General features: G+C 38.9%; 1 protein-coding gene across 3 annotated transcripts in view; it reads right to left on the bottom strand.

Moving 5' to 3' along the window:
* glceb (glucuronic acid epimerase b) overlaps positions 1-27922 on the bottom strand; it is a 50365-nt gene that overhangs the window by 2782 nt on the left and 19661 nt on the right. For 2 of the 3 annotated variants that reach the window (XM_026267458.1, XM_026267455.1), the window contains 4 exons: positions 17746-17860; positions 7699-8204; positions 3384-3623; positions 1-1049 (listed from right to left, as the gene is read on the bottom strand). The exon at positions 1-1049 is cut by the window's left edge and continues 2782 nt beyond it. In XM_026267458.1, the coding sequence (XP_026123243.1) occupies positions 25-1049; positions 3384-3623; positions 7699-8194 (1761 nt within the window). In that variant the 5' untranslated portion in view covers positions 8195-8204; positions 17746-17860 and the 3' untranslated portion in view covers positions 1-24. Of the gene's footprint in view, positions 1050-3383; positions 3624-7698; positions 8205-17685; positions 17861-27922 lie in introns of all 3 variants that reach the window. The other variant, XM_026267457.1, reaches the window with a different exon arrangement.

Below are 27922 nucleotides of genomic sequence, written 5' to 3'. Positions count from 1 at the left end.
GAGATCGCAGAGGTGTGCTGCGCTTTAGTTGTGCTTGGCTCTCCCTCCTTTCAGGTAGCTTTTCCAGCGCTTGATGAAGTCCCTGAAGATGGGCGAGTTGTCGATAGTACCCAGCAGCTGGAGCTGGTTGATGTGCGTCGTATGGTAGTCCCAGCGGGCCAGATTGGGCGCAGTGCCCAATATAAAGTGGCGCAGGTCATAGATGGTGCCCGACCCCGTGTCGTACAGGGGCAGCATAACTTTTAAGGACTCCATCCCCTTGCTGTAGAGCTGACCTGCGTCCCGCCCGAGCTTCTCACCTGCGGTTTGTGCCAGGTCATACAGGCCTAGGAGGGAATAGATAAAACCGTTCAGAACAAAGGAGCTAGGGATTGTGGGGTACTCCTCGTACCAGTCATACTTGTTCATGAACACCGCTTTGACGCCGTGCTGCTCTGATGGTAGTTTGAAAGGTCCGGTGGCACGCAGGGCAGCCTTTAGGTACGTGTCGTCTTTTGTCATTATATAGGCTCGCACTAGAGTGGACATGGCCTGCCCCTGCGCCATGGCCGAATACCAACCCGGCTCCAGCGCACGGAAACCCTCCCCGAGTTTACGAGTCACCATGATCGGCCAGCCGCCACGCTCGTCCTGGTTGCGCACCAACCAGTCGCTGGCTGCAAAAAAAGCCGCCATGTGCAACGTGGTGGAGATTGTGATGTTGTCTATCATCCCGTGGCCGTGCAGCACTAACTTTATGACACGCCGTGGCATGGTCTTGGTGGCTTTGACCGCTTTGGTGTTGGAGAGGCCAATGCCTTTGCGGAGGTCAGTGAGAAGGTCACGGGTGACGGTGGTCCATGCAGTCCGAGGGCCGATCCCGTAGGTGATGTCGCGGTCCTTGAAGGAAATGAGCTGGGTGGTGGTGACGTAGTGGATAACAAACGGAGGACCTTTCTCTGTGGTCTCCAAGATGACGGAGACACTGCCGTTAGATGTGAACTTCAGGTCAAAAGAGATGATGAAATCTTTAGTGTTGCCAAGAGGAAGTGAGATGCCCTCTGAGTTTTCTAGAAACAAAGAATAGAACGAAAAAACAAGTTGAATAAGTTTTAGCTTCAGTACAATAACAAGCTCAAGATTATAAAATGACATAAGGGTGAATAATAGGTGGCAGAATTGTTCATTTTAGATGAAATATTCCTTTAAATAATGTGTAGCTTAATGCAGCTCACCTAAAAAAAAAAAAAAAAAATCTAATATAAGGGAAGTGTGAGTTTGTTGATGAATGTCATGGCAGACTGGCATGAAATGTGGCATTGTTTGCCGACTACTGCTGCTGCTTCATTTACCACTTCAGTTTTGTCTATACAAGAATTCCTTATTTCACTTGTACTTCACATTATCGCTATGTGCTGCACATCACACCAAGTAAGCTGACAAACTGTTGTCAGGTAACAAAATCTGTGAAATACTGATATATTTTTGGCAAATTTTGGTTTCACTGTGATATTATTAATAAAACATGTCGTCTACAGTGACGTTTTTTTGTTTCTCTTACAGTACCATTTGCATAGACAAACAAGTACACAAGCACCCAAACAAGTATAGATTCTCACAAAGACTAAGGTGTAGAACTAGTAGACAGGCTTCAAGGCACAAGGCTTCACTAGTCACTTTCTCCTGGGGTTAATTAACAAGACAAGTTGGTGTCAGAGAGGCAGAAAAGTTCAAACCGTGAACAAACTTTAAAACAACTGATCGGACAGTGCTAAAACTCATTTCTCCTCTAGAAGAAAGTTGAACACACTGCAGTGCAATTCGCTGCAAAACAAGCAGATCAGTTTTCCAACTCTCAATCAAAGTACTTTCTCACTCTTTTTTCACAGAAATGCACATTCAACACTTTATCCTAAAGTTATTGCTCACTGTTAGACTCAAATCCCTTTCGCCGCCTCTGTCTGCGCTGACTTCTGACAAGGTTATGCAGAACAAAAAGGAAACCAACTCATACTCTCTACTGAGAGGAGAAAAGAAGGCATGAAATAGCACGAAAACAAGAATAAGAGTACTTGAGCAAGAGAAAACACGCAGGACAAGAGTAATACTGACAACATTAAAGCAACACAGAAAATAGGACAGGATTAGGATAAAGGACAAAGGCAAATCAAAGGAAAAAAGATGCAGCAAAGGACATTTTGGCTCAAACAGCCCCTATCACTGTTTAATGCACTCATAAATCCATTACTTAAGGCAATGCAGAGACTAAGTGGATTTGTACTGTCCTGCTCTGATTACCCTCCCATCAATAGCAGTGATACTGAGGACGGAGAGAGCAGGAGGGAGGCAGCGCCCTGCTGGAGCCTTGGACCCAGTGTGTCCTAGTTGGCCTCGCTCTAATCAATGCTCCGGGTGATGACACCAATCACTGCCTGCCAGCGTGACAGCCCTGCTAATTCTAATGGCTATTGATTAACTTAATTCTAAGCACAGTGTCCAAAACTCCTAAAATGCTGCCTTATCATGCAGTATCCTGAGGGAGGAACAGAATGTACTGTCTACAGTGATGCCTCCATCTGTTTGATTTCTGAAGGCTGCATAGATGTTTCCGCCACTATCTGTGAAACCCCATAATCATGTGTGTGCAATTTTGTGACTGAAAGAATAAAAATGCTGTCTGATGAAAGAAGTTTTTTTTTTTTTTGTGTGTGATTCTATTTTTACAGAGAAATAAGCAATGTAGACATTAAACTGCCTCTTTGTTATCTATAAATCTGAATATTTATTAGAAATATATATTTTAAGGTGTCCTTGTTACATGTTACATATACTTGTACTAATATAATAACAACTGATTATGCATAATTGCATGCAAGAAACCCTAAGCCAAACCGTAATCCTAACCCTAAGCATATAGTAAATACATGCAGTTAATTAATATTACTTAAATGTATAATTACACTGTAACAAGGACACCTTAAAATAAAGTGCAACTCAAATCTGTACATTCTTTGTTTGTTTTTATTACGAATTTAATAACTCCCTTCTGAATAAAAGCCTTAAATTCTTTCTTTTTAATCATACTGACCACGAATCTTCCAGCAGTAGTGTATGAGGCATCGTTAATCGAGTGTGTTTTGACGTTTTGAGTGTGTTTATGTGAGTGCTCAGTGGAGCAGTACCATAAGGGGTCATGCAAAGATGCTGATAGAAGAACACAGAAAAGATAAGAAAAAAGGTAGTGATGATGCAGCACTCGATTTCATCAGACCAAAGGGTTTACATGGCATTTTAAAAAGATAAATTATTTTTGTAGTTTTTTTTTAAAAGAACAAAAGAACACCAGACAAATGAAACTAGACAAAATAAACTGAAAGCATGTTGTTCAATATCTGCTGTGGTACCTGGAACGCTGAACTGTCGTACTGATGTGGCTCTGCTCTTGTCATAGACTCTGGTGAGGGAACAGCCTTTAGGGACAGCCCACGCGCTGGACCTGCCGTCTCTCTCCTCTGCTGTGTCATACACCTCCATGTGTGGTGGCCGCTCTGTCAGGTTCTTACTGTAATGACTCAGCCCATACTGAGCTATCTGGATAGCATAGAAATACCCTTGAGGGCCCCACTGGGTGGACAAAGGTACTCCTGTAGGAGGGAACCAGGTAAAGAGATATTAGACACTGGGAGTTAAACTGAAGAGAAGAGTAACATATATATATATATATGTGTGTGTGTGTGTGTGTGTGTGTGTGTGTGTGTGTACACTACCATTCAGAAGTCTGGAGTCAGTATGACTGACAGTATTATGAACAAAGTCCCTAAAATCCCCTTAAAATGCTATAAACAAACAACTATAAACATAAATGTTCAATATGTAGTTGAAATTATAAAAAATGCTAAATAATTGTTCATCTGAGTAATGCGGGTTATTAGCATTTAGACTCTCGTTTCTTTTTGGTTGCCAAGCAACATAGCAACTTACCACATTAACACAAAATTCACAAGCGTTCATACACAAGATTGTTTACCTTAAAATTCCTAACATTTCATGTTTGTGTTTTACCATGTTATCCATACATACTGATATATCTTTATAGCATTTTATAGCTTTTAATGTGGAGTCTTTTTTTGCCTTTAACTCAAGTGTGATAATGTGAAGCAGTGGTTTCTGCATGGATGCCATCTTCATCCATTATACATAATCTTGTTTCTGGATTCGTGACTTTTACGCAATTTAGATCAGATACACAATCCAGAGTACACAGCGACAAGAGAAAACATATAAACATTCAATTAGCAAGAGATATACAAAAGACTAGTGAACACAGAGAGGATAAAGCCCCTGAAGCCCCTAAGTAAATGGCCTTGGTCTGTAAGTTGTGCTTTCGACACTGACATAAATGATGTGAGTTACAGTTCACCAGGCTTTCATTCACCCTCTTTCTATCCTTGTTTTTTATTTAATTTTTTTTTTACTCCTCAGCCTGGAATGACAATCATCAAGCCACAGGCAAAACACTGCGACTGCACTGCTGGTTTATAGTGGGCTTGAAAGGATCTATTCACAAACATACACATACAAAACCACAAGCTGGGTTAAACACAGACATAACAAGGCAATATAGACGACAAACACACCAATGAGCTTTCCAGGACGCACACGTATACATGCTGGCTCTAAGTGGGACCTGCATCAGGAGGCAGACGGCCGCTGTGGAGGCGCTCTCTGGCCTAGATACTATTCAGAGCACTCTGATCCTCTGCTGGAGGAGATGCCATCCCTCAAACTGAAGGAGGAGGAAAAAGGAGCTCTCTTTCACTGTCACCCTCCGTACTCATCTCCTTTTCATTCCTTTTTATTCACTCTCCCTCTCTCTCTCCTTCAACGGAGACTGATGAGTCTGTCCGCTGTCTCTGATAATAGGTTCTCTGCTCTAACAGACTGCCGCAGGCTCATGTGGGTTATTACCTCTGAGCTCAACACACTGTTTCTCTGCCTCTGACGCTTGGGATGAAAACAAGGGGAACAGAACCTCTAATTAATCTTTGTTCTGGGTGTTTGCTTGATCAACACTTTAAAAAAAATAGCCGATTTCTTACTAGAGTGAGTTAAACCTCATAAGGTGATCAAAGCAGTTTTCTTTTGGAATAATAATTTTGATAGTTAAAAATACATGCTAACTGATTACCTCGGTGAGATCAATCACTGATGGACACCAGCAGGTGGCACGACCTTCATACCAGCACCATAACATTCCTTGAACACTGGACTCAAGCCTGTTCTTAAAGGTTCTGCTTGTGTTTTGAGTTAGTTGCTTTCATTTGCCATGGTTACTGGAAGAGGCAATGCTTCAAACCTCAGATGATTCCCTACAGGCTACTTCATTCCTACACGGTCATTACTGCTACAGAGCTTCTTTGTAGCATGCAGAACAAAAAGCGGCTCCATGTAAACAGACTCAGAGTAATGGACTGGCTCTTGGTTATGGAGGAGAAGAGGCTAGAAAGGCAACAGAAGTAGGGGACTGGTACGAACTTTTGTGCTGCCACAGACATTGAGTATTTCATCTCGGCTCACAGACAACCCAATTTTTCCACCTGCCACAGAAGATCATGGCATGAATGTGCCTCTTTGCGGTGCTACAAAAAAAAGGGGGTCCTTTGAATGCACACACAAAACGAGGTCTTCATGTTTCAAAAGCTTTCAACAGAAAAGAGGCAAATGTGGTTTAATCCTGAACGCTGATCAATGACTTTGCAAAGAGTGAAAGCTTTTCAGACCAGCATGCCTGGATGTGCTGAGTTTCAGCATTTTTAACAGAGTACCTCAGAATGCTCTCTGTTTTTGAGCAAGTGAAGTGAGCAATGGTTGGTTTACACCAATGGTCACCAGACTAGGTCCTGGAGGGCCGGTGTCCTGCAGAGTTTAGCTCCAACCCTAACCAAACAAACCTGAAGAGGCTAATCAAGGTCTTACTAGGCATAGAAACTCCCAGGCAAGTGTGTTGAGGAAAGTTGGAGCTAAACAAGTTTGGTGACCCCTGGTTTACATGGTTGTCATTGGTTATGCTGACGTACACTCACACCTGCAAAAACAAACAAACAAAAAAAAAAACCCTATTCATTTAATTTAAAATATCTTCCACTTTGTTTGGCATTAGTATCCTGTGAAGCACTGCATAATGCTTCACCGTCTTCAGTGAATAGTAATGAAGTTGTGGTTTGGAAGCCATTCTTTATACTAAAGTATTGATCAGACTGACCTCATTTTCAATACTTCCTTAAGAAGTGATTACTTCATTACCCAGTCTCATAATAAAAGAACCTAGAAGAGCGAATGGCACTGAGTGACTCTATTCTCTTTAGAGAGCGTCACAAACTTTGTGTTAATAGCTTTCATATGGTGGTGTTAGGCTGATGTGATCCAAGAACTGGAGTGAGACTGGGATCAGGGTTCTGCTCTATCAGTGATGTGATGGCCAGAACAGGGCACTTAACCCCGTCTGCTAAAAGGTGGTCCTTGCAAAGAGATAGAGAGGTTGAGAGAAGAGTGAGCCAGCAGGAAATGGTTGAAAGTAATCTGTCAGGGCAGTGAAACAGTGATGGATCACTGACACAGTGGAAAGAAAAATGCAGTTTTTGGACAGTAAAACGCCTCTGAAGGACACAACCGAGACCACCATAATCAGCTTTTTCCTGTCAAGTAGTGTCATCTCCCGAGTTCATTTTGAAATGCTTGTCATTTAGGTTCCTTAAAAAAAAAAAGAAATGAAATGAAATGATTTTGCTTTAATTTGGTTTTGCTTTTCCTCATTGACATTCACCAGAAGACGCATGGGAGTCTGAGTGCAAAATTATTCTCCATTACATTTAAGGTCATCAAATCAGCTCTTGTGATTCGGTTCTTGGCTGAATCAATCCCACTTTCATTTGCTTAATGTATAGTCCATTGAGGGTGCATTACTCACTAAGAACCAGACGTAGATCATTCGAGCCTGGCTTCCAGGAAACTCCTCTTGGACTGCACTAAATGACTATTAATGGCCACTAACATGTTGTGTTAGAAATGAGGCAGGTCGCTTTGCCTCTCACTTCTCCCAGTGTGCCACAATTAAGTGCTACTTTAATGTGACATGTATTTAGGTGAATCTTGATGATGAGGGAGAAAGTAGCTGTGTTTGAGACATTAGGACAGCCAGTTTTATGAGTACTCCCAGGCAGAAACTCCTGGTTTTTCCTCACATTTTCTGCTATAATTATGAGGATAACCCCAGCAGAATAAGTTTAAACATGGTAATATGGCCAACAGAGCTAAGAATACTAGATTTTTATTGGTAGCTGAATACATACCGATGACAGTGTGGACCGAAAATTCAAACAAGTCATGGTGAAGTTCTTTGGTAACAAGTTACCTCTCAATATTTTAGCCAAACCAAAACTCTAGCATCATTTTTGATGACATGTTTACCTCTTGTTTATCCACATAATGTGCATGACATAATGTATAAACAGTCTAAACACACATTTTAAATGTCAAATAAACAAATGATCCCGAACCAACAATTCTTTTTTTCAGGGGTTTCGATAAAAAATGTTTTGTTTTTTTCGCCAAACCTTTGGGTGCATTACTATTGCACATACCTCTGAACAGCTTTACTAAGCAACCATTATCAAAGATCGATCAGAAGTGAAGAGGTGTAACCATTACCATATAACTCACCTTCCACTCCACTGATGCACTTCACTCTGTCACGCACCTCCACATTATACCCCTCAAAAGACATGAACACTCCGCTGGGGTGGTACGGCTCTCTTTGTGCGTATACTTTGGAGTAACTGTGCGAAAACTCGAATCGATCGTAGCCGTCGTACTGTACCACCTTGCCGTACACCTCAAAGTACTTCTCCATCCAGCTGAAGGGCAGGTATACCTCACTGCCTTCTCGGCGGCCCTTAATGGTGGCTTCGTCATTGATCAGGCAGTCGATCTCTTCGTAGCGCACTCCACCGACCACAGGTGGAGGTTCAGGAGGCTGGGGCTGCTGCGGATGGCTGTCTATTTTTGGGCTGGGAGGGGGCTGGGGGTGCCGGGGCAGGAAGCGCAGCTCTTTCTCGCTCGTACACTTGTTCCACAGAACGATCGTGAGCAGAGAGAGGAGAGCGCAGATCACTATAAGGGTCTTGTAGTGAACACGGGCTGCCAGACAACGCATCATCACTGCTTACCTGTAATACAAACACACAAACCTACATTAAAACGCATACTATGAAAGACCTATTGGCTGATCTGAAACAACAGGCAAACATGCAATTACATATTTATACTCCCCACTCTACAGCAGTGACATTTCAGATCTAAGCTTTTGAGTAATCAGTAATCCAGTCAGAGGAAATTGTATGCATACCTACATGGAATTAATCAGAGTTTAAAAGGTCTAATCAATATTTTTCCCTCTGCATGAATAATCAAATGCAGCATTAGAGAAATCCAATATCTGTCTGGGTGACTGCATACACTATTTTGCATATTGCTTCTAAAATTCATAGCAGCAGAAGAAAAGCAATTTTTTGTTTGACTGCATATTTATTGTAAGGGGTATAACGTGGCATTTGACCAAAAAACAAGCACAATGGAGCCTTTTTCTGGATTTACTAAAACAGGGAAATTTTTTTTTTGCATGTTACTTATATTAGGTTAGAATTATTTATATGATTATAGTGTTTATTTTGAATGAACTTTTATTTTCATATTTTTAGTTTTTATTTTAATTTTAGTTTAGGTTTTAGTAATTTTGTTGTGCTTTAGTCATTTTAGTTTTGAAGTTATTTTTCAGTAATTTTTATTTAGCTTAGACTAGGGTTGCATTGGTATGCAATTATAACAGTATGATAACAGTCTCAGAAAATATCACTGTTTCAAGGTTTCATGGTATATATTAAAGGGCTAGTTCACCCAAAAATGAAATGATTTTTTGAAGCATCGAAAAATATATTTTGGTCCAAAAACTACGACTTTTTTCAGCATTGTCTTCTCTTCTGGGTCTGTTGTGAGTGCGTTCACAACAGACCCTGAAGAGAAGACAATGCTGAATAAAGTTGTAACTTTTGTTATTCTTGGACCAAAATGTATTTCCGATGCTTCAAAAATTCTAACTGACCCTCTGATGTCACATGGACTACTTTGATGATGTTTTTCTTACCTTTCTGGACATGGACAGTATACCGTACACACACAATAGAGGGACTGAGAGCTCTCGGACTAAATCTAAAATATCTTAAACTGTGTTCTGAAGATGAACGGAGGTCTAATGGGTTGGGAACGACATGAGGGTGAGTCATTAATGGCATCATTTTCATTTTTGGGTGAACTAACCCTTTAAACAATAATTCTTATCAGTAACGGTTACTCTTAAAAGAATAAGCACAAGTTATTTGAGTGAGAAAATCCTTTATTACAACAAACTTTTCTAATAAAAGTAATTAAGTCCCCTTCTGAAAATAATAATAAATACATTTCATTTCATTTAAAAAAACAATTAAAAAATAAAGCCATAAATCTTATGTAGATATGACAGACCATCATAATGGTATATCGTTGCAACCCTACATTAGACAAGGCAACTTAAATTTAAATTTTGCTCTAATTCCAATTTTTTTTTTTCGTTAAAAGTTGATGTATTTTTTTTATTTTATTTTACAATGAAAACAACTATAGTAGCTTTAGTTAAAAAAAATTATGTGGGATTTAGTCAATGTGTTGAGACTTGGCAATGATCTTTCTGATAATATTCATCTTCTTGAAATTAACTATTCAGGTCACACAAATTTTTTAACTGCCCATCTAGGAACTTATTTGGAAAGTGTGTTTTGCACTACAGTTTATGTGCACGTGTTCTTACTAAGAAAAAAAATTCCAACACACACACAAAAAAAAAAAAGCATAAAAGTGCACTTTGGAAACCTTAAGTCTCATTTTGTTTTTTCCATTCATCATTTTTTGATGCAATAGTTTAAAATCTGGATTAACAAAATATGGATGCAAACCCTACTGGCAGTTCATGCAATCACAACTGTTCTTACAATAGTCATAAGCAAATTAGCAAAACAGAAGAGACACATCTTTCCTCTTTTCACAAATCATATTCTTCTGATGCGGTTTCTGTTCTAGGGAGAAAATCACATTAACTTTGTAAACGTAGCTCATAACGTGAAATCAGCAGCCTCTCACTTATATCATCTTTTCTCTCTTTGGCATGCTATGTTCCTCACAAAGAAATAAAAATCAATAAGCAGAACAACACTGCCTCTCACTACACCTAATTACTGTGCTGGGTTTGGCATGGACAACACGCCAATGCCATCATTAGCAGTCCACACCACTGTGAATCTAAAGTCAAGTCTAAGGTCAACGGAGAATGAAAACGCATCAATCCATCAACCCAGACGAAAAGCCACATAGTGCCAAACACACAATATTTAACGAACTGAGCGGAAAGGACCCAGGCATGATGAATGGTAGCAGTACATACACACCTTTAGCTTGCCCTACATATGTATTAGGTGGAAAACTGATTTCATACACTTCTGAAATATTCACTGCTACAGAAGATCAGGGCAAGTGAATCATTCTTTCTTCCAATCTTCCCGTTTAATCCTCTTTGCAGAGTTTGCACTTGTTTCACAGACCTGCGCTCCATCTCTTTCTAATCTCTCCTCCACTTACTTCATCTTCCCCATGTCGACTGTTCAGAGCATGCGGAGGAGAGCAGCGTCTGACTGCACTGTGAAAGATAAGCAGCTCATCTCGTTTGCAGAGGCTATAAATAATTTGATCTTTGTGGCTTTCGCAGGCTGAGTTCAGATGCCGTTTCTCTGAGATTCAGGGACATGCTCAGAAATCTGAATCCTAATGTAGAGCGCCTGATCAAACCTCACTGATGGAGCATCTGGATCAGGCCCACCGCAGTGCAGGGTGCATCGGTGTACAAGGATAATTTGCATTCAAATCCACTAATAGGCAAGAGATATGGCTGAGCTCTGTATAATCCAGAGATCAAACTAAAAACAGGAGGAACACGGATGTAATCCCTTCTCTGAACAAGTGGCACAACGGACTTGAAGAACTTCCTAGGGAACATCATACCATGCTAGATTTAAGAAAATGGCTTTTCGTAGAGAGGCTTACGGTTGGTAATAGGAGTCAGGGATGAATGCGGTTTAACAATGTGCCGTCCCCACAGCTACAGCTGTGGCCGATCAGCTCCTATGAGGAAAGCAGGGTTCAGCTGACTTATTAAACGCAGTGCTCTCAAAAACCGAATTCAAAATAAGCACATCCATCTCAGTAGAGCGCTCCCCATCAGAATGTGCTTAGCGCGGTCTCAGTTGCAGAGACGACCTGACAGTGGCCACGCCCCCTCTGCGTCTTCGTCATGTTGATTCATGAGCTGCTCTTTCACCTACTGCAGGCCGCTATCGATTCACCACATCTTTAGTTGTTTCCTGTTACCTGGATCAGGACCTCAACACCCACAGCTGCCCTGGCCAATACAAACATAGCTGTAGAACTATAATCTTGTCACTGTATCTCATCCCATAATTAATCAACGTAACTGCTCATTCAAATAAATAAATCAAAATGTATTGCCATTAGTCTGAAATTATTGCAAAGCTAAACATGATGCAACATTTGAGTTACAAACGAGACTCAAAACAGAAATAAATCGTTTAATTTAGATTTATAACATAGTTATGACTAAATTATATTAATATATTATATTAATATATTAATGACTAAATAAATTCTCTATAAAAAAAAATGATATACTCTTGTATAATATAATTAATTTAAAGTTAACATTGTTATACTAGTTATTATAATAATCAGCTTGAGGTCAAACAACAAGAAAATTTCCACATTCAATTACATTCAAGTACATACATCTTAGGTAGCCTATGTATATAGCTGCTAATTTTTGGCAATCCATATTGAAAGATCTGTTTATATGAACCCTAAAAGCTGTAATCTGATTCACATATTTGTTTACATTTGCATAACATGTATTTTAAGCAAGGCTTAAAAGGAGAAAGCCAATGTAATAATGATGCCACTGGAGCTACCGCAAGTATAATTTTAGCTGATATTAAGTTAATACATATTCAGTCTAATCAAATGATCAGCTTGGAAACGTGATATAAATAAACATCCGCATATTTGTATGATGTAAAACGTATGTAAGACACAGGCATCATGGCTCATGGATCTAAACAAGATATCTGAATCTGATTGGCAAAAAGAAAAAAAAAGGTCCCATTCAACCGTTTACATGCTCAAATTATTATACATGCCCTTTCAATCCATTCGAAAATCCATTCAGTTCGAGACCATTCGGATCAACTGGGGTGTTTACATGAAGGCTTTTCTATCCGAATGAATCATCAAGCTGTTATAAAAAAAACATTATTTGGATGCCTGTAAACACAGCTAGCATGTATATGTTGGGGGGTATTATTAAAAACCATGAATACCACTTCCTAAATAACAAACTCTTTCTTCTCTTGACCTCTTTGGCAGCCCACTGATAATATCTACCTGTGCATTAAAAAAAAAGTCTACAGTCACAAAATATATCGAGTCTTACCGGCCAGCCCTAGGCCACACCTTCGCAGGCTGCTGTCCTCTGCTGGCACCTTGAGTTCAGGGAACAGTGGGAGGTATTGTTGACACATGAAAGGCTGTCAGTGAAGGGAGGACAGGGCTGGAACAGGAGAGCTGGGTGCAATGAATACCAAGCTTTCAGCTCATTTGTCACCACAACCTACACAGACCTGCTCCCGAGACTGCACACCTGTCCTCCCCACTCAGGCCTGCCACAGGGCTCTTAATGCAACACCAGACAATGCAGAGAGGAGCCGGAGCCCCAATGATGTTTTTTTTTTTTTAAATATGGCACAGCTTATAATGTGTGAGTTATGGTTATCACAATCAATTCTACTAAAGAGAATAAAAGTTTTAAATATTGGCTTTAAAATTAAAAAATCCTGCCAAACAACGCGACAAATCTAACCACAGGGTATTTACTAATGTGCATGTTTAATCCACTAGGAAACTTCTGTCAAACCTGAAACATTTTATGACAAGGGTCTGCCAGTGATGGAAACAGATTGGGAATCTGAGACCTATTTAAGGAAACTTAATAAGGGTTAAATGGTATCCAACCACATTTTGAAATGCCACAGGGAAAAGGATTCCCTGCTCTATTACACAACATATTAATTACAGAATACCTCAAATGTTAGACTTTGTGCTGGAACTCGTTCATCTCAAACCAAACGTAGGAAGAAAACAAGTCGCATGAGGTAAGATTTTGATAAATCATATACAATATGGCTTCTGGAAAAGAAGAACAAGACTCAGAAGGGCAGTTACACCCATGTTGAGGTCTTTTATCACTCATTGGTTTGCTGGAACCGTAGACGACCGTTTGCCAACTGCATGCACAACAGCTGCACAAAATTGTTAGCATAACAGAAATCACTGGCTAAATTTGTGGTTAGAACACAACCCTGGATCATGACGACCCAATTGAGCATTCAACGGCTGACAGAAGATCATTCGACTAAGAAACAGAAAAAAAATGGTAACACTTTAGTATAGGGTCCAATTCTCTCTAATAACTAGATGCTTATTAGCATGCCTATTATTAACATATTGGCTGTTTATTAGTGCTTATAAAGTACATATAATGCATGAAATCCATAATCCTGCCAAATACCCTAAACTTAACAACTACCTTATAAACTATTAATAAGCAGCAATTTAGGAGTTAATTGAGGCAAAGGTCATAGTTAATGATTTGTTAATAGTGAGAATTGGACCTTAAAATAAAGAGTGACCGAAAAAATTGTGGTTCTCATATTTACAAAAGCTGCAATCTCCTTCAACATTGCATTTCATTTTTCCCCATTCACAGGGCCATGCTTAGCAGAAAACTTTCAACAAAGTTGCATCAGAGGTGGTTAAAGTTGCCATTTCGATAAAAAAAAGACACCATTTCGTAGTACACTCATGAATCTAGTACAATATTTATTGCAGTCTATGAGCATGATCAAATGATCAAATTTTTGACATTTAAGTGTGCAACAGTGCAAGCACTGTAAAATTGGAAACTTTGCAATATGCATATTATTACATTATATATAACATTCTAGAGCAATTCACTGCTAAAGTTGCTTCATGGTGCAATGGTCAGAATCAGGTGGTGGCATGCTCTTTCTAGTCGAGGACATAGACTGACCTGCCAACAACAGCAGAAATAGTACAAGTCTAATGCCAAGAAGAAGTGTTGCCCTCTGGGCAGCACTAAGAAGTGAGTCATGTGTTTGAGCTCAGGTGCGTCAGATCTAACTAAACTCTGATCATTTCCACTCCTCTGTACTGCTGATCAGCCTCGGGATGAATCAAGGGCAATCAGCAGCTTCAAAAGGAGTGTGTTACTGAAGCCAGACCTGGAAGCTAAAGGATGGGTGCAGATAAATGAAATAAGTAAACCAATGAAACAAAAAAACACACCAATTCCCTCGGTTCTGGTGTGAAACAGCTACATTATTAGGCTCATCAGAGAAAAAGATATCACAGGGATTCCCCCCGTGTAACAGATGCAGCCCATAATGAGCACAGTTGACAGGCTAATAATAATGCACTGGCTGTAATTTAGTCTAATTCTCATTAGAAAAGGAGTAGGGGAGAACTCCCTTATCAACAAAATGGCAGTTATAGATGACACGCAAACATGAACGAATACACACACAGTAACTGTGGTCAAGACTTAAAATTAGCCCTACATTTTAGTGTAATCAGAAGAGTAAAGCCCCATTCACATCAAGAATGATAACTATAAAGATAACGATATTAGCATCCACACCAGCAAACAATATCATCTGTTTATTAGTGCATGTGCGTCTGCTGGTTTTAAATTCTCAAACTCTTTATAGCAGCAAGGATTCTGATTGGATGTCAATGTTTGTATCGTTCATCAGCTGGAAAAAATTATTCTGAAAATTATTCCAATGCTATCGTTACTCTGTGCCTTTATCGTTATAGTTAGAGTGTGAACTCTGCTATTCTTTATTATTGAGAACAGTTTTATCTTTATCATTATATTTATTGTTATCGTCCTTGGTGTGAACTGGCCATAAGTTTCAAACCCAACTAATCAGATGCAACAGAACTGAACCTCTTTGCAGGTTTGATCTGATATTAGACTGAGGTACAGTGCTATTTACTCTTCCACTAAGATGCAAATCCAGTTTATTGCTGGAAAGGCAAGATGATCAAAGAGCAGATGTTGCAAAGACCTCCTCCTGGCGGTGATTCATGATCTAATCAACACACCTGCTCCATCAACAGCACCATGAAGGCCCTAGGAAAAACAACTTTGGCTTCTACATGAATGCAATTAACAACAGCATACGCAGAAGTAGCACTAAAGACAGCTGGAATGTGCGGTGTATAATCCATGAAGACACCTGACTGATAAGAGAAAGATTTCACTAAGAAGGCTTAAAAAAACATTATTCCCTTTGTTTACTCTTAGAACACAGACTATAGGTTTTCAAATGTGTGCTTACCAGAAATGGATAGATCAAAAGATTATTCATACAATATTTATTACAGATATTCCCAGAATGACTCCATTGCGGCATATTATGACACATTGTTTTGTATCTTAAAAAAAAAAAAATTATAAATAAATCTAAATTAGTGGTCAATGGTCTATTTAAACTAGTCTGTGTGATAAACCCGTGTTTATATTCATATCTCTTCTTGCAGCGGGTGAACAGAGAAATTGCTTTGAAGGTAATGCCCCTCTTCATCAGCAGTCAGGGGATTAGAGCTGTTATATTACCAAAAAGCTTACGATTTTACGGCCAACGGGGGGATTAAACACTTCTCGTAAAATAAAGACAGGAGAAGCAAACCATCTGACAGGGTCATTATGACCCCCCCACCCATCCACACACATAAACAGCACTAGCAAATATAATCCAGTCACTGTTACACTTATCCTACCCAGATGCGATGCAACGCAATGTGGCAACTACCAATGGCAACGAAGACTGGATATAGGAGGGATACAGCCAGCTTGCATCCATCAGCCCAAAGACTGCAACCTCCAGTGATTTAATCTCTGTCAGTGTGAATTGGGTTTTATGGGTGGAAAGAGGCTGATCATCAGATCAAGCTAGAGTCAGATGGAGCATGTAAAATGACAGAAAGACATCCATTAGAGTCTTGCATGGATGATTTGACAAGATATGAAACTTAAACTTAAATCAGACCACACTGTCCCATTTACACACACCTAATAGTCTAACCGTAGCACTGACTGACTAATGAAGAGGTATAAAAGTTCTCCATTGACTCAAGGCTAAATCCACCTTTACTTTACCAAATTAGTATCTGGGATTTGTTTGTATTAAAACAAAGACAGTCAAAAAAAAATTGTAAGAACTTAATACCTTCAGAAAGGACACATTAAATTGATCAAAAGTGACAGTTAAGACATTCCTAAAGTTACAAAAGGATTCTGTTTCAAATAAATGCTGTTCTTTTGAACTTTCTATTTAAAGAATCCTGAATCCTGTCAGCACAACTGTTATCAACACTGATAATAAGAGATGTTTATGGGCACCAAATCAACAAAGTAGAACGATTTCATGTGACACTGAAGACTGGAGTAATGGCTTGAATCAAGCTTTGCCATGAAAGGAATAATTAAAATTTTATTCAGTAGAAACAGTAGATGTTTTCAACACGGGAACAGATTGTCTAATCGGGAGGACCAGCAGAATTCCTGGTGGGCTGGTCTGTTTTTTGGGATGTTGGCTCATGATCAATTAAGTTGTTTGCATTCCCAAACTGGATAGTAAAAGGGAATTGCCGCTAATGTGAGTCCCGCTAGCTGTAAAATGGGAGCCTGCCGGCAGAGAACTGATCACTTACAAATACAGGACAAACTGCGTTCCGTAGACTATAGCTTTCATATGGGATGCTTCTTTGATGCCTTAAATATGGGACGATTCCGTAGTATGTAGAACAGCTGGCGACCCTGATTTTGCCAAATCAGTTTGGGAATGCAAACAACTTATTGATCCTGATCCAACATCCAGCATTCAATAAAATATTCTGAGTTACCTGAAGGAAGACGCCTTTCACATTTCTAAGTTAATACTGCTGAACAGAGAAAAATAAAATAGGCTATATCAACTTCTAGCCAACTGGATAGTCTGAGAAGTTTTAAGGCAGACATTATGGTAGAGCACAAATATTTTGAACTTGCCTAATTCTGTCCCTTATTTTCTTGTAAAGAATCACAACTGTCCCTTTTTTCAATTTCTGAAGTTAATTGGCAACCCTAAATATGATGTAATCATCTTTTGACTTCCGTGACAGAGGAACCTTCCTAAGAAAACATCAGTTGTTGAAGATTTGCGAGCAAAAATACAATGAATTACAAGACTGTAGAGAACAGTTTACTATTGCAGATGCAAGACTATGAACGAAGGTTTTAATTACTTTATTAAAATTGACCTATAGTCAGTCGTGAACTTAAGTGGGCCAGTGTAAAGCATGAAAAAAGGCTGAAAAAAAAAAAGTCCCACTCTGGCCTGTTTCAACATAACTAAATATAGACGAAGTACGTACAGTCACTGGTAGCTAACATCAGGTTGGTAAATAACAGCATTGGTTCTTGTTTCTTCTTACCCAGCTCCAATCACCAGTGAATGTCTGACTGTGCCGTCATTGTGCTTTATGCCACAGATTTGATCCTCTGCACCAGTTCATTTAGAGATCTGTTTCACGAAACGGTCTGTCATTCCTGAAACAGAGGAAACAGAAACAGCAATGAGTACCTTCAGCTGAGCTGTGTGAGCATACAAATCAAACTGAAATTATTTTACACACTGAAAGAATTTAAGAATAATATTTCCTTATATTCAAGAAACTTATAACGTACTCCTTGAAGGAGCTCACTGAAAATATTTTATTCAACTTGAGGACTATCTCTTCTGAGGTGATGGCCCAATTTCAGATATCATCTATTGACACCAGCTAAGCCTGTTTACTGGCTGCCCATTTGTGTCGCTGATAGCATATCCCATTGCTGACAAACATCTAATTGAAAAGCACTTTAACGGCTTCCACAGGAGGACAAGTTATTCAAACAGCAGATTAAATGTTCTATCAAATATCATCTGAAGGTGTTGGCGGTTGAGTTGACTGCTTGGTCGAACCAATGGCAAAGGCAGCATTGTAGGATAAAATCAACTCCAAGCTAATTAGGCAGTTATCCATAAATGAAATCTGTCGTGACTGTAAATGAAACTGGCAAAGCACGTTTGGCCAAGGCGTTAAGTACACTTTCACGTCAAGGAACACTGACTTACAGGCTTTAAATAGACCATAAATGATGGAGAAGAAACAAATACATATTAGTAATTGCATTCATGATGAATTTACAGGCTTGTCGACAGGCCGGTCGTTAATGTAGTGACGATCCATCAGCTGCAGTGTGTGGAGAGTGACTGCAACTCTTCACCCCACAATTAATCTCCGCCATAACAGTCTTCCAGCACCCGGGGAAAGGCTTGTTAAATTAAAAACTGCAGTACATCACACCGTAAAGAGGGTATCGATCTTTTTTTATAAAATGGGAATATTGACGAAGCACTTAAATCAGGTATTTGCTAGTTTATAACATTCTGTCGGTATACAACCCTCATTGACAAGGCTCAGATTTGTTACAATGTAACAATGTTATGGCGTATAAAAACAGTAGGCATACCAGGAATGTTTAGACGGGTATAGATAATTTATGATGATTCGGTCAAGAAGGGCTTTAAAAGGCAACATAAGCAACACACATTTTCATTATTCCTTTCTGTAAAATTTATTTAATGCTTTCCATTACAAGTCTACTTTATAAAATGTCACGGAGGCTGATCTTCAGGATGCCTGTTTGAGAGTCACAGCAGCAAAATCTCAGTGTGTCGGTGCTAGTTAACACCTCATTTACATGTGGCTGTCTGCGGGGCATTGTCGGCAGTTACTATTAAAAGCCTCGTCTTTAATACCTGCTTCTCACCCAAATCAGAGAAGCTCAAAGATGAAATCCCAGCAATTTAGTAATTCCTTTAGGTCATACTCATCTCTCATGGACTAGAAAAGGAGGAGGGCTGCAGACAAAAAGAAGCGTGACATTAAACAGTCTTTTCAAATCACCCCAGCGGCCATCAAGTATCAATAAGAACTTGAGCAAAGCTCATTGTGCCAGTTACTTTTTCTCAAGCTACTAATGCTACGTCCAATAAGTAAGGCGATCATTCTTTTTAGCCTAATCTTTGCAATGAACAAGTTCATAAAACCAGTCTGAAAAATTAGGGCTAGCTCATGAATCGGACATCAAAATCTTCCGCCGTGAACGCGCCAAAGAGAGGCAAGGGAAAAGGTTACAGTTTTCAGTGATTAACAACTTATATATTTGTTCTGTTTCTCAGACAAAGCTAACAAATGACTTTGTAAGATTTTGAAAAAAATAAAAATAAATTATTCATATACAAACACTAATCAATGCTCGATTATGACAAAATCATAATTGTCAATTATTCCCTAGAAATTGTAATTGTGATTATTAATTATGATATCACAATTTACATTGAATGGTGTTAATTCCATTGTTTGATGAAACTGCATGCTGTATTTTTATATGACATAAGCTGAAATCACTAACCGAAAAACTTTTAGTGCTCTCCTATAGTATTAAGCCTTAAATGTAAAATGTGTAAAAATATGAATGATATTAAAATAATGGGGAAAAACCCTTAAGATAACATGTAGAAAGAAAAACTTTCATCTTAAGCACACATAATAACAAATGTGGACTTTGAACGATTTGAACGACATAATTGTGGCATCCATAATTATAAATCGCGATTAGAAATTCGATTAATTGTTCATCCCTAGTAAACAGAAATTCAAACATGCTTGTTTGATGCATGTCAAGCAAGTACAATGGAGTTTCCATGTTTACCACACATTCATCAATGTTCAAAAATGTAAATACACTAAGGATGCTCAGTTTAACCAGTTAACCGACTGATTTTGACTGATTAAGTTTTTTCTTTTTTAGTAATTTTTCAAAATATTTAAAAAGGTTTGCTGCATGGTTGAAATATGCTACACGCATAAAAAAGTTTGCATGTTATTATTTAATTCAGAAACAGACCTAATGCAGATGCAAAATGTTTACAAAAATAATAAACACTGTAAATATAGCAATGCTATTTTAGTTCCCCTCATTCCGAGACAAATCCTTTCAATGAACAGTATTAAGGAAAGAACAAGAATTTAAAAAAGCTAGATCTATATAAAAGACAAGTTAAAACCAATTAATTTAAGCTAAAACAAAACTGTAACCAATTTTGGTTCTCATTTGACACAAAATCAATTTTTTCCCTATTCACGATGTATTTGAATGCCAAAATATTATTTATAATGTAGACTAAATCACACGCATTCCAATATCCATGTCAAACAAAATGTTTTACATAAAATCACCATGATAATGCCTAATGGCACAGATTTTACTAGTGTGATTTTATTGGGGATTTTTTCTCATGTTTGACTGACTGTATTTTATGATAACGAACAGGCTGCAATGTCAAGGTTAGCAATGCTTAACTGTGCGTGCATGTGGGCGCCAGCGCAATCACTTGAATTTTTTCCTTTTAACAGTGGAAGCAACTACTCCTTTTAGTCAAAGATAAGATGAATTGTAAAAGGTTTGCCTTTATTTGTGTACATTCACAAAACAAAACAAAAAAATCTTTGTGATTTTGTGAAATAAGCCTAAAGACAAATAGGATGCCGCTTTCTGCTGCCTGTTTTCCTTTCGCGCAGCACAAAAATAAACCAAAACTCTGCATACTAGGCTACTTGTTGCACAGCTGAAGGTGGCTGATGTGATATGATTACCATGTGAATCCTTATGTTCTGCTGTCTGCTGCTTTTTGCACATGTAAAATGTACCCCCCGGAAAACAAATTTTTGTATTTTTAATGGGTCACAGACACTTATCCTTTCTAATTTAATTAAATTCTAATTTAAAATAATCTTGTCGGTTAACGAGTGTCGGTTGTAGGTTAGAAAGAACATCCCTAATATTCACTTTTCAGGTTGAACTATTCCTTACCCAACTACCACACAATCCACAGTATACACAAACGGGTTTATCATTTATGTTTCCCAAGATATGGAGGGGCAAAAAAACACAGTCAAAGTAAATGATGTACAGATACAGGTTGTCTACCGTGCCCATGAGGTGCGTCTAATCTTCTCTTTACACCAAATAAGGATGTACTTTAGCTAAATGCCCCAGAGGGTTAGTTAATGTTCAGAGCACATGCCATATGCTTGAGAGAGAGACAGAGAGAGAGAGAGAGCGAGAGCGAGAGAGAGAGAGAGAGAGAGAGAGAGAGAGAATATGCGTATGAGCCGAGGTCCTTCTAAACCCATCCTCCATCACACGTTTGCATGCACACACATACACACTCTTAAAATGGAGGCAATTAAAAATCTAATCGAATTAGTCTGAAACAAATCTCTAAAGAAGAGAGTGGAGTTTCAAAGACTAAGGGGAGAGGAGGAGATTTTGAAGAAGAGTTGAGATGGTGGAGGCGGGGGAAAAATAATTTGATGTTGAAGAGTTCATTCTCAATACACAACAGTGAAGCTTTTTCAATTTTCCTTTTGTAGAGACAGAATAAACAAACGGCAACACACTTCATGCTGCTGCAATATGTGGGTAATTTCCCAAACATAACATTACAGACTTAAATCAATGGCTCTCACACCCTCATCAGACATAGAGAGGGAGAGATACACTGAATATGAAAACAACGCCCACACATGTCTACTCTACAAAAGCAACCATGATGTTCTTGAGAACAAGGACACATCCAGAAGCCCTTGTCAAGTACGCTCACAATGTGTGCAGAAGTGTGGAATCCATTAAGAGCGAGAGTAACGAGAGTCAGCACATGGCCACATTCACAGGAAATCATCTCACACTTCATCTCCCCAGCCCTGCGTTCGAGAGTAATGGAGGTTTCAGCTTCGGATGATAGAAAGAATGAAAGCGGGGAAGGTGGGAGAGCGGCAGAAAGAAGCCGACAGAGGAACAGTGGATAAAATATGGCCAGTTATCAGATGTGCACTTGAAAGCACCCCATTCTTAACTTACTGCGGGCTGGCAGATTCAGTGCCTGTGAGGATGGATTGGACAAGAACATCTTAATATCATATTCGGAGGATTCTGGAAGCACTCAGGCTTGTGTGCAAATAGAAAAACAGAACAAATGCTGTTGAAAACAGTCAGAAGCTTCACCCTCTTTTAAGGCTGTGCAGAACTGCTTTATTTCATCCAGCCCCATGTATAGGAAGGACAACATGAAAAACACTGAGAGAGCCAAAACAACAGCAACAAAAGCAACATCAAGACAAGTGTCTCAAAAAGGAGAAAGACCTCTTTGTTTGACCCTGTGGACACACATCCAGGGCCCCAGCACTTTTTGTGGCCCTATAAATGGCCCGTGTGATCCTGCAGCCCCTGCCCTTGCAGTGGAAATGCGACCCTCACCGTCACAGTGGATTATGGGAACAAAGAGAAGCTGGGAGTGTGAGTGTCGCAGTAGGGGAGATGTGTGGGGCCTGTCATAGTCTCTCAGGGATATGGTGCTCATCTGTAAAATTCCTATGGCTCTTGAAGAGGCTTTGCATACATTCTCCCGATATCTCTACACTACCTCCTGGGATTCTCAGTCTCATCTCAGAGTCTTACTCTGGGGCCAAAATTAACTTTTTGCCACACATGCTAAGGTGAGTAACTGGCTATGAAATATTTCTTACCAGCCACGAAACTGTTTTAATTAAAGCGGGGGTGAAATGCTATTTCATGCATACTGAGTTTTTTTACACTGTTAAAGAGTTGGATTCCAATGCTAAACATGGACAAAGTGTCAAAAATTGTATGTTTGAAGGAGTATATCTGTTTCAAAAATACTCCTTCCGGTTTGTCACAAGTTTCGGAAAGTTTTTTTCGAGTATGGCTCTGTGTGACGTTAGATGGAGCGGAATTTCCTTATATGGGTCCTAAGGGCACTTCTGCCGGAAAAGCGCGCACTCCCGTATAGCAGAGCAGTGAGAGCAGAGACATTCACTGATCAGAGCGAGAGCGTCGCGAAATGTCACAAAAGAAGTGTGTTTTTGGTTGCCAGGGCAAGACAACCCTGCACAGATTACCAAAAAAAAAAAACAGCATTAAGGGACCAGTGGATGGAGTTTATTTTTACAGAGCATCAACAGAGTTGTGCAAGTGTTTGTGTTTGTTCCCCTGCATTTCGAAGATGCTTGTTTTACAAACAAGGCCCAGTTTGACGCCGGATTTGCACATCGTTTATTTCTTAAGGATAATGCGGTCGCAACGAAAAAGGGTCACGATCGTGTGTTGGAACCGCATGCGGTGAGTAAAACTGCTTCAAGTTCAATCTCTGTGTTGTTAACTTAGCTATCGGCGCGTAAGCACATCAAGTAAACAACATGCGATGTTGTCATCAAACTGCACTTTCCACCTTTACAGCAAAAAAAAAAAAAAAAAAAAGAGAGACGACAAAGTGGAACTTAGTCATTTTCCAAACCCGCTAAGCAAATATATACAGTTTCAGTACATACCACATAGAGACGTTGTTGCTGATACTGCTCTTGTTAAATTTCAGCCTCTGGATCTGATTCTGGATCATAAATAAATGGCTGAATCTGACTATAAGCCATGGTTTGTTCTGGATGATGGTTTTTTCCTCACGGTAATGTCACAGCTTCCAAACGCTCTCAACACAAAAGGTTTGTTCTGGATGATTCTGGATGTTCTGGATGATGGTTTTTTCCTCACGGTAATGTCACAGCTTCCAAACGCTCTCAACACAAAAGCCTACTCGCACTCGTGATTCTTTATCTCCACCCACACGTCACGCCTCCAGCCGGTCATGTTTTTCCGGGAAAAATCAGTACAGACTATCTTTCTCTTATGAATATATTAAAACTTAAGACTTTTTGGAGTTATGAAGGATGCAGTACTACTCTATAGGTACTCAAGATTAACAGGATATTGAGTGAAAACGAGCATTTCACCCCCCCCCCCCCCCCTTAACAACATCGTTCAAAACTTTTGAGTCTGTAGGATTCTTTTGAAAAGATTTTAATAATTTCATTCAGCAATAAATGAATCATGAAAACATTGCAATAGTTTTCAACACTGATGGTAATAATGATAAGAAATGTTACTCGAGCAGTATAGCCTATATTAAAATGATTTCTGAAGGATAATGTGACACTGAAAACTGGACTAATGACTAAAGAAAATTATCATTTTTGCCATCAAAAGAACAAATTACATTTACATTGTACAATAAATTACAGAAGCTTATTCATTTAGAAAACCAAAAAAAAAAAAAAAATTAATTGTAAAGTATTTTTGAAAACACGTTTCAAAAATACGTTTGATCAAATATACTTTTATTGTGAACATAAAAGGATTCAAAATAGTAAAAAAATAATAATAATCTCACTGACCCCAAATTTCTTTACTTTTACTGCATATACAGCAAGATTGTTGTCATTTTCAACTAAATGAAATCAACCAAATCAAGAATACATTGCCTAATCACAGAACAACAATTAGGCCTAACTAAAGTTTGTTATGGTATGTACAAGATCAATAAATGTGACATTTTCATTGGCAATGCAACACTGGCCTGAAAGAGCAAGTACTGTTCTGTTAAAAGGCCTGAAATGCAGTAACACTGGCCTCAGTTCGTCGCTCTTATACCATGTAATGTTGCAGTTTTGAATAGCATTCCTAGACAACTCAATCAAGTCAATTCATGCTCCATATTTGGCACTAGCTAAGTGTTAATTTTGGGCCTTGGCCTTACTCACTCTCTTGCCATCTCTCCATAACAGAAACGGAAGATCCTCACTCTGAATCGAAGACCTGAGACGCCTTAGCAGCTGCTTCATAAATGCTTCCCTGCCGAGTGTCTCTACCTAAAGATATCTCATGATTTCCAGCAGCGCTCTCTCAAAACCTCCCCCTCTCTTGCATTCATCCATTGCTCTTTTTCTTCAAGGCTTTATGGTAGACACTACAACTTAGTTTCTCATAACTGTGATCTCTCTTTCCTCTCATCATCTAATCTCAGAGCCCTGTGAGAGTTAGGATTGGTAAATTATGAAGCTTCAAGTGAAAAAAAGTGTGGCATAGAAGGTTATAGAAATGCATTTTCCCTTTCATTTCTTGACATCTTGCACTAACGTCACACAACCAAGTTCAGCTGAAGTACAAATCAATTCGAAGCAGAAGCTATATTACAAGAGACCTTTTCAGCAGCAGCACTGTGAACTGAAGACCCGAGGCATTCTCCTGAAAGCTTTTGCCATACACACAAGTCCATCCAAATAACAGCCTTGAAGGAAGCTCTCTTGGAGTGCTCAAGTGCAGACATGGCTCAAGGGAAGCTTAAAATATATTCACACCAAAAGCAAACTTGAATCACTGACAGCTCTTTACAAATCAACAATGTTTTGTATAAGCTTGTTATGGGGGTTCTTTAACTATGGGCACTACTGGCCCAGAACACTTTTGGAAAAAAATTTCACACTATCTCTAGTTTAAAATCAGCATGAAATTAAAATGTACCTCTTTTCTAAATTAAACTCATTGTGAACAAATAATCTGTGCATGGTTTCTGCTGAAAGATTTCCCAGACTTCTCACTACTGACATATGATGGACTTCTTCAGTCTTTTAATCACTGTAAACCCATTCTTACAATAAACTGCAAGCTTGTATTCATCTCCCTCTACCCAAATAACAACTGATGGATAGAACCATGTCCTCGCAATATATTTACTATTTTTTTTTTTTCAAATTTTACTTTGATAACTAGCAGAAGACACTAACCAGTTTTTAATTGTGCAGATGGAGCACGTTGTAACACTTGTACCAAAGCAAAACAAAAAAATACGCTAATTAAAAAAAAAAAACTTTTTATCATTAAAAATAAAACCAATGCCAGTCTTTATACTATACTTGTGTTTAAAGTTTTTCTACAAGTCATATAATTATGAAAATCAGCAAACAAGTTTCACCCAAAATTTAATTTATGAAATGTAAACACATTTTATTTTTGGCTATTAAAATTAAAACATGGAAGAAATATTGTGTGATTTATTTCTTTAAAAATAAAGTTTTATAATTTTTTTCAAAAGTAGTAGCAGTATCACATACATTATACAAAATAATAGCAATATTTCTAGCACAATGCCTTTATGTAAAAATGAACTTTCATTTTGATGGTTTGTTGTGAATACCTTTAAATTGACACTGGTTTTACTCAAATTAAATGGTAAAATGCTTGTAAAGTGACTCAGAGCAGTTCTGGTGATGTTGTTTATGTATTTATGTCCTCATTGAGATGGCAGATGCTGAAATTACTGCAAGCATCACGTGCTTCAGTCTATGTAGTAAACAAACCATTCGTTCATTCACACAGAGACGCACAGAACATGCAGGATTCAGATTTCAACCAACTTGTGTGGCTTACATTTACAGATACTGGTCCATATGGAGATTTGAATTTATCAATTCTAACTTTGACTTATTCCATGACTGTTCCTATTAAAATGTAAGTTTCATTTTCATGACTGGATTTAGAGATTCCCACTGCGTTTTCAGCTTTGTGGAAATCATAGCGCTGTATGCGTTAAGAACCGGGTTGAACAGGTAAAAAAAAAAAAAAAAAAAAAAAAAGACTTATTTGGATTTTTTTATTATTATTTTATTAACAAGATATATTAGTTTGACATGTATATTTTTTTTATTCAATCAGGTATTATATGGTCAGGTTACAACTTGCCCCTCAGATGTTACAATGTACCCTATCTATGGGGCATGTTGTCACATTTCACTTCCATTTTTTGAGGGTAGATAAAGAAAAACGTATACACTGGGGGGAGGGGATGGGGGGGGGTCAGCCTTCGGGCAATGGTAAATGGCACAATCGGCCCAACCCTAATCTGAATGCTTATGTCTGACCCATATTTCTGCTAAACAACCTGCAGCAAATTCAAGCTCTGTGTGAACTGGACTGTAAGGACAATCCAAGAGAAATTAGTTTCATCAGAATCACCAAAGCCTCCAAGCCCTGCAAATTAAAAAAGAAATAAGTTCCTTTTTAAGTCGAGGCTAGATGTGTTGCATCTCTCCTGATGCATAAACAGCCTTGAATCTTACACATTAAACAGCTGCAGTGAGGCTGAGATTTCAAAGTTCTGCCTCAGGAGAATGCATCAGCCTCCCTTCAAACCCAAAATGTTGAATCACATGAACAACAGAAACAGACGTTTGGTCAGATGGCCGTGGGCTCGTGCCTGACTACGAGGGTATGTGTGCGATTATTCACCAATGACGAGATGAGTTCAGATGGGTTAATGCTTCAGTGACAGCACCGAGCAGGCCCACTCACAACCCACCAGCCTGAGCAGAGTGTTACTCATGACAGCCTTCTGCTGATTACAGAGATACCAGCCCAAAAACACTAGGGGTGAGATGGTTCGCAAAAACAAAATTAACCGTACGGTTCAGCACGTGCTAGGACTGCGTTTCAACTTAAATCTGAAAACACATCTGTAACATGGTTTCTTATAAAGAAGTAAAAAAACAAAACAAAACAAAAAACAGAATTTGGCTAATGTATGTCTTTGTTGAAGGAAACACATTCTGGCTTCCCAGTACATTACAACAGCAGCGATGATAAAAAAAGAAAAAA

The sequence above is a fragment of the Carassius auratus genome, chromosome 7 (assembly GCF_003368295.1).
Source record: "Carassius auratus strain Wakin chromosome 7, ASM336829v1, whole genome shotgun sequence".
NCBI lineage: Eukaryota > Metazoa > Chordata > Actinopteri > Cypriniformes > Cyprinidae > Carassius > Carassius auratus.
The sequence above is the reverse complement of the archived record's forward strand: the minus strand, read 5'-3'. Positions and strand labels throughout refer to the sequence as shown.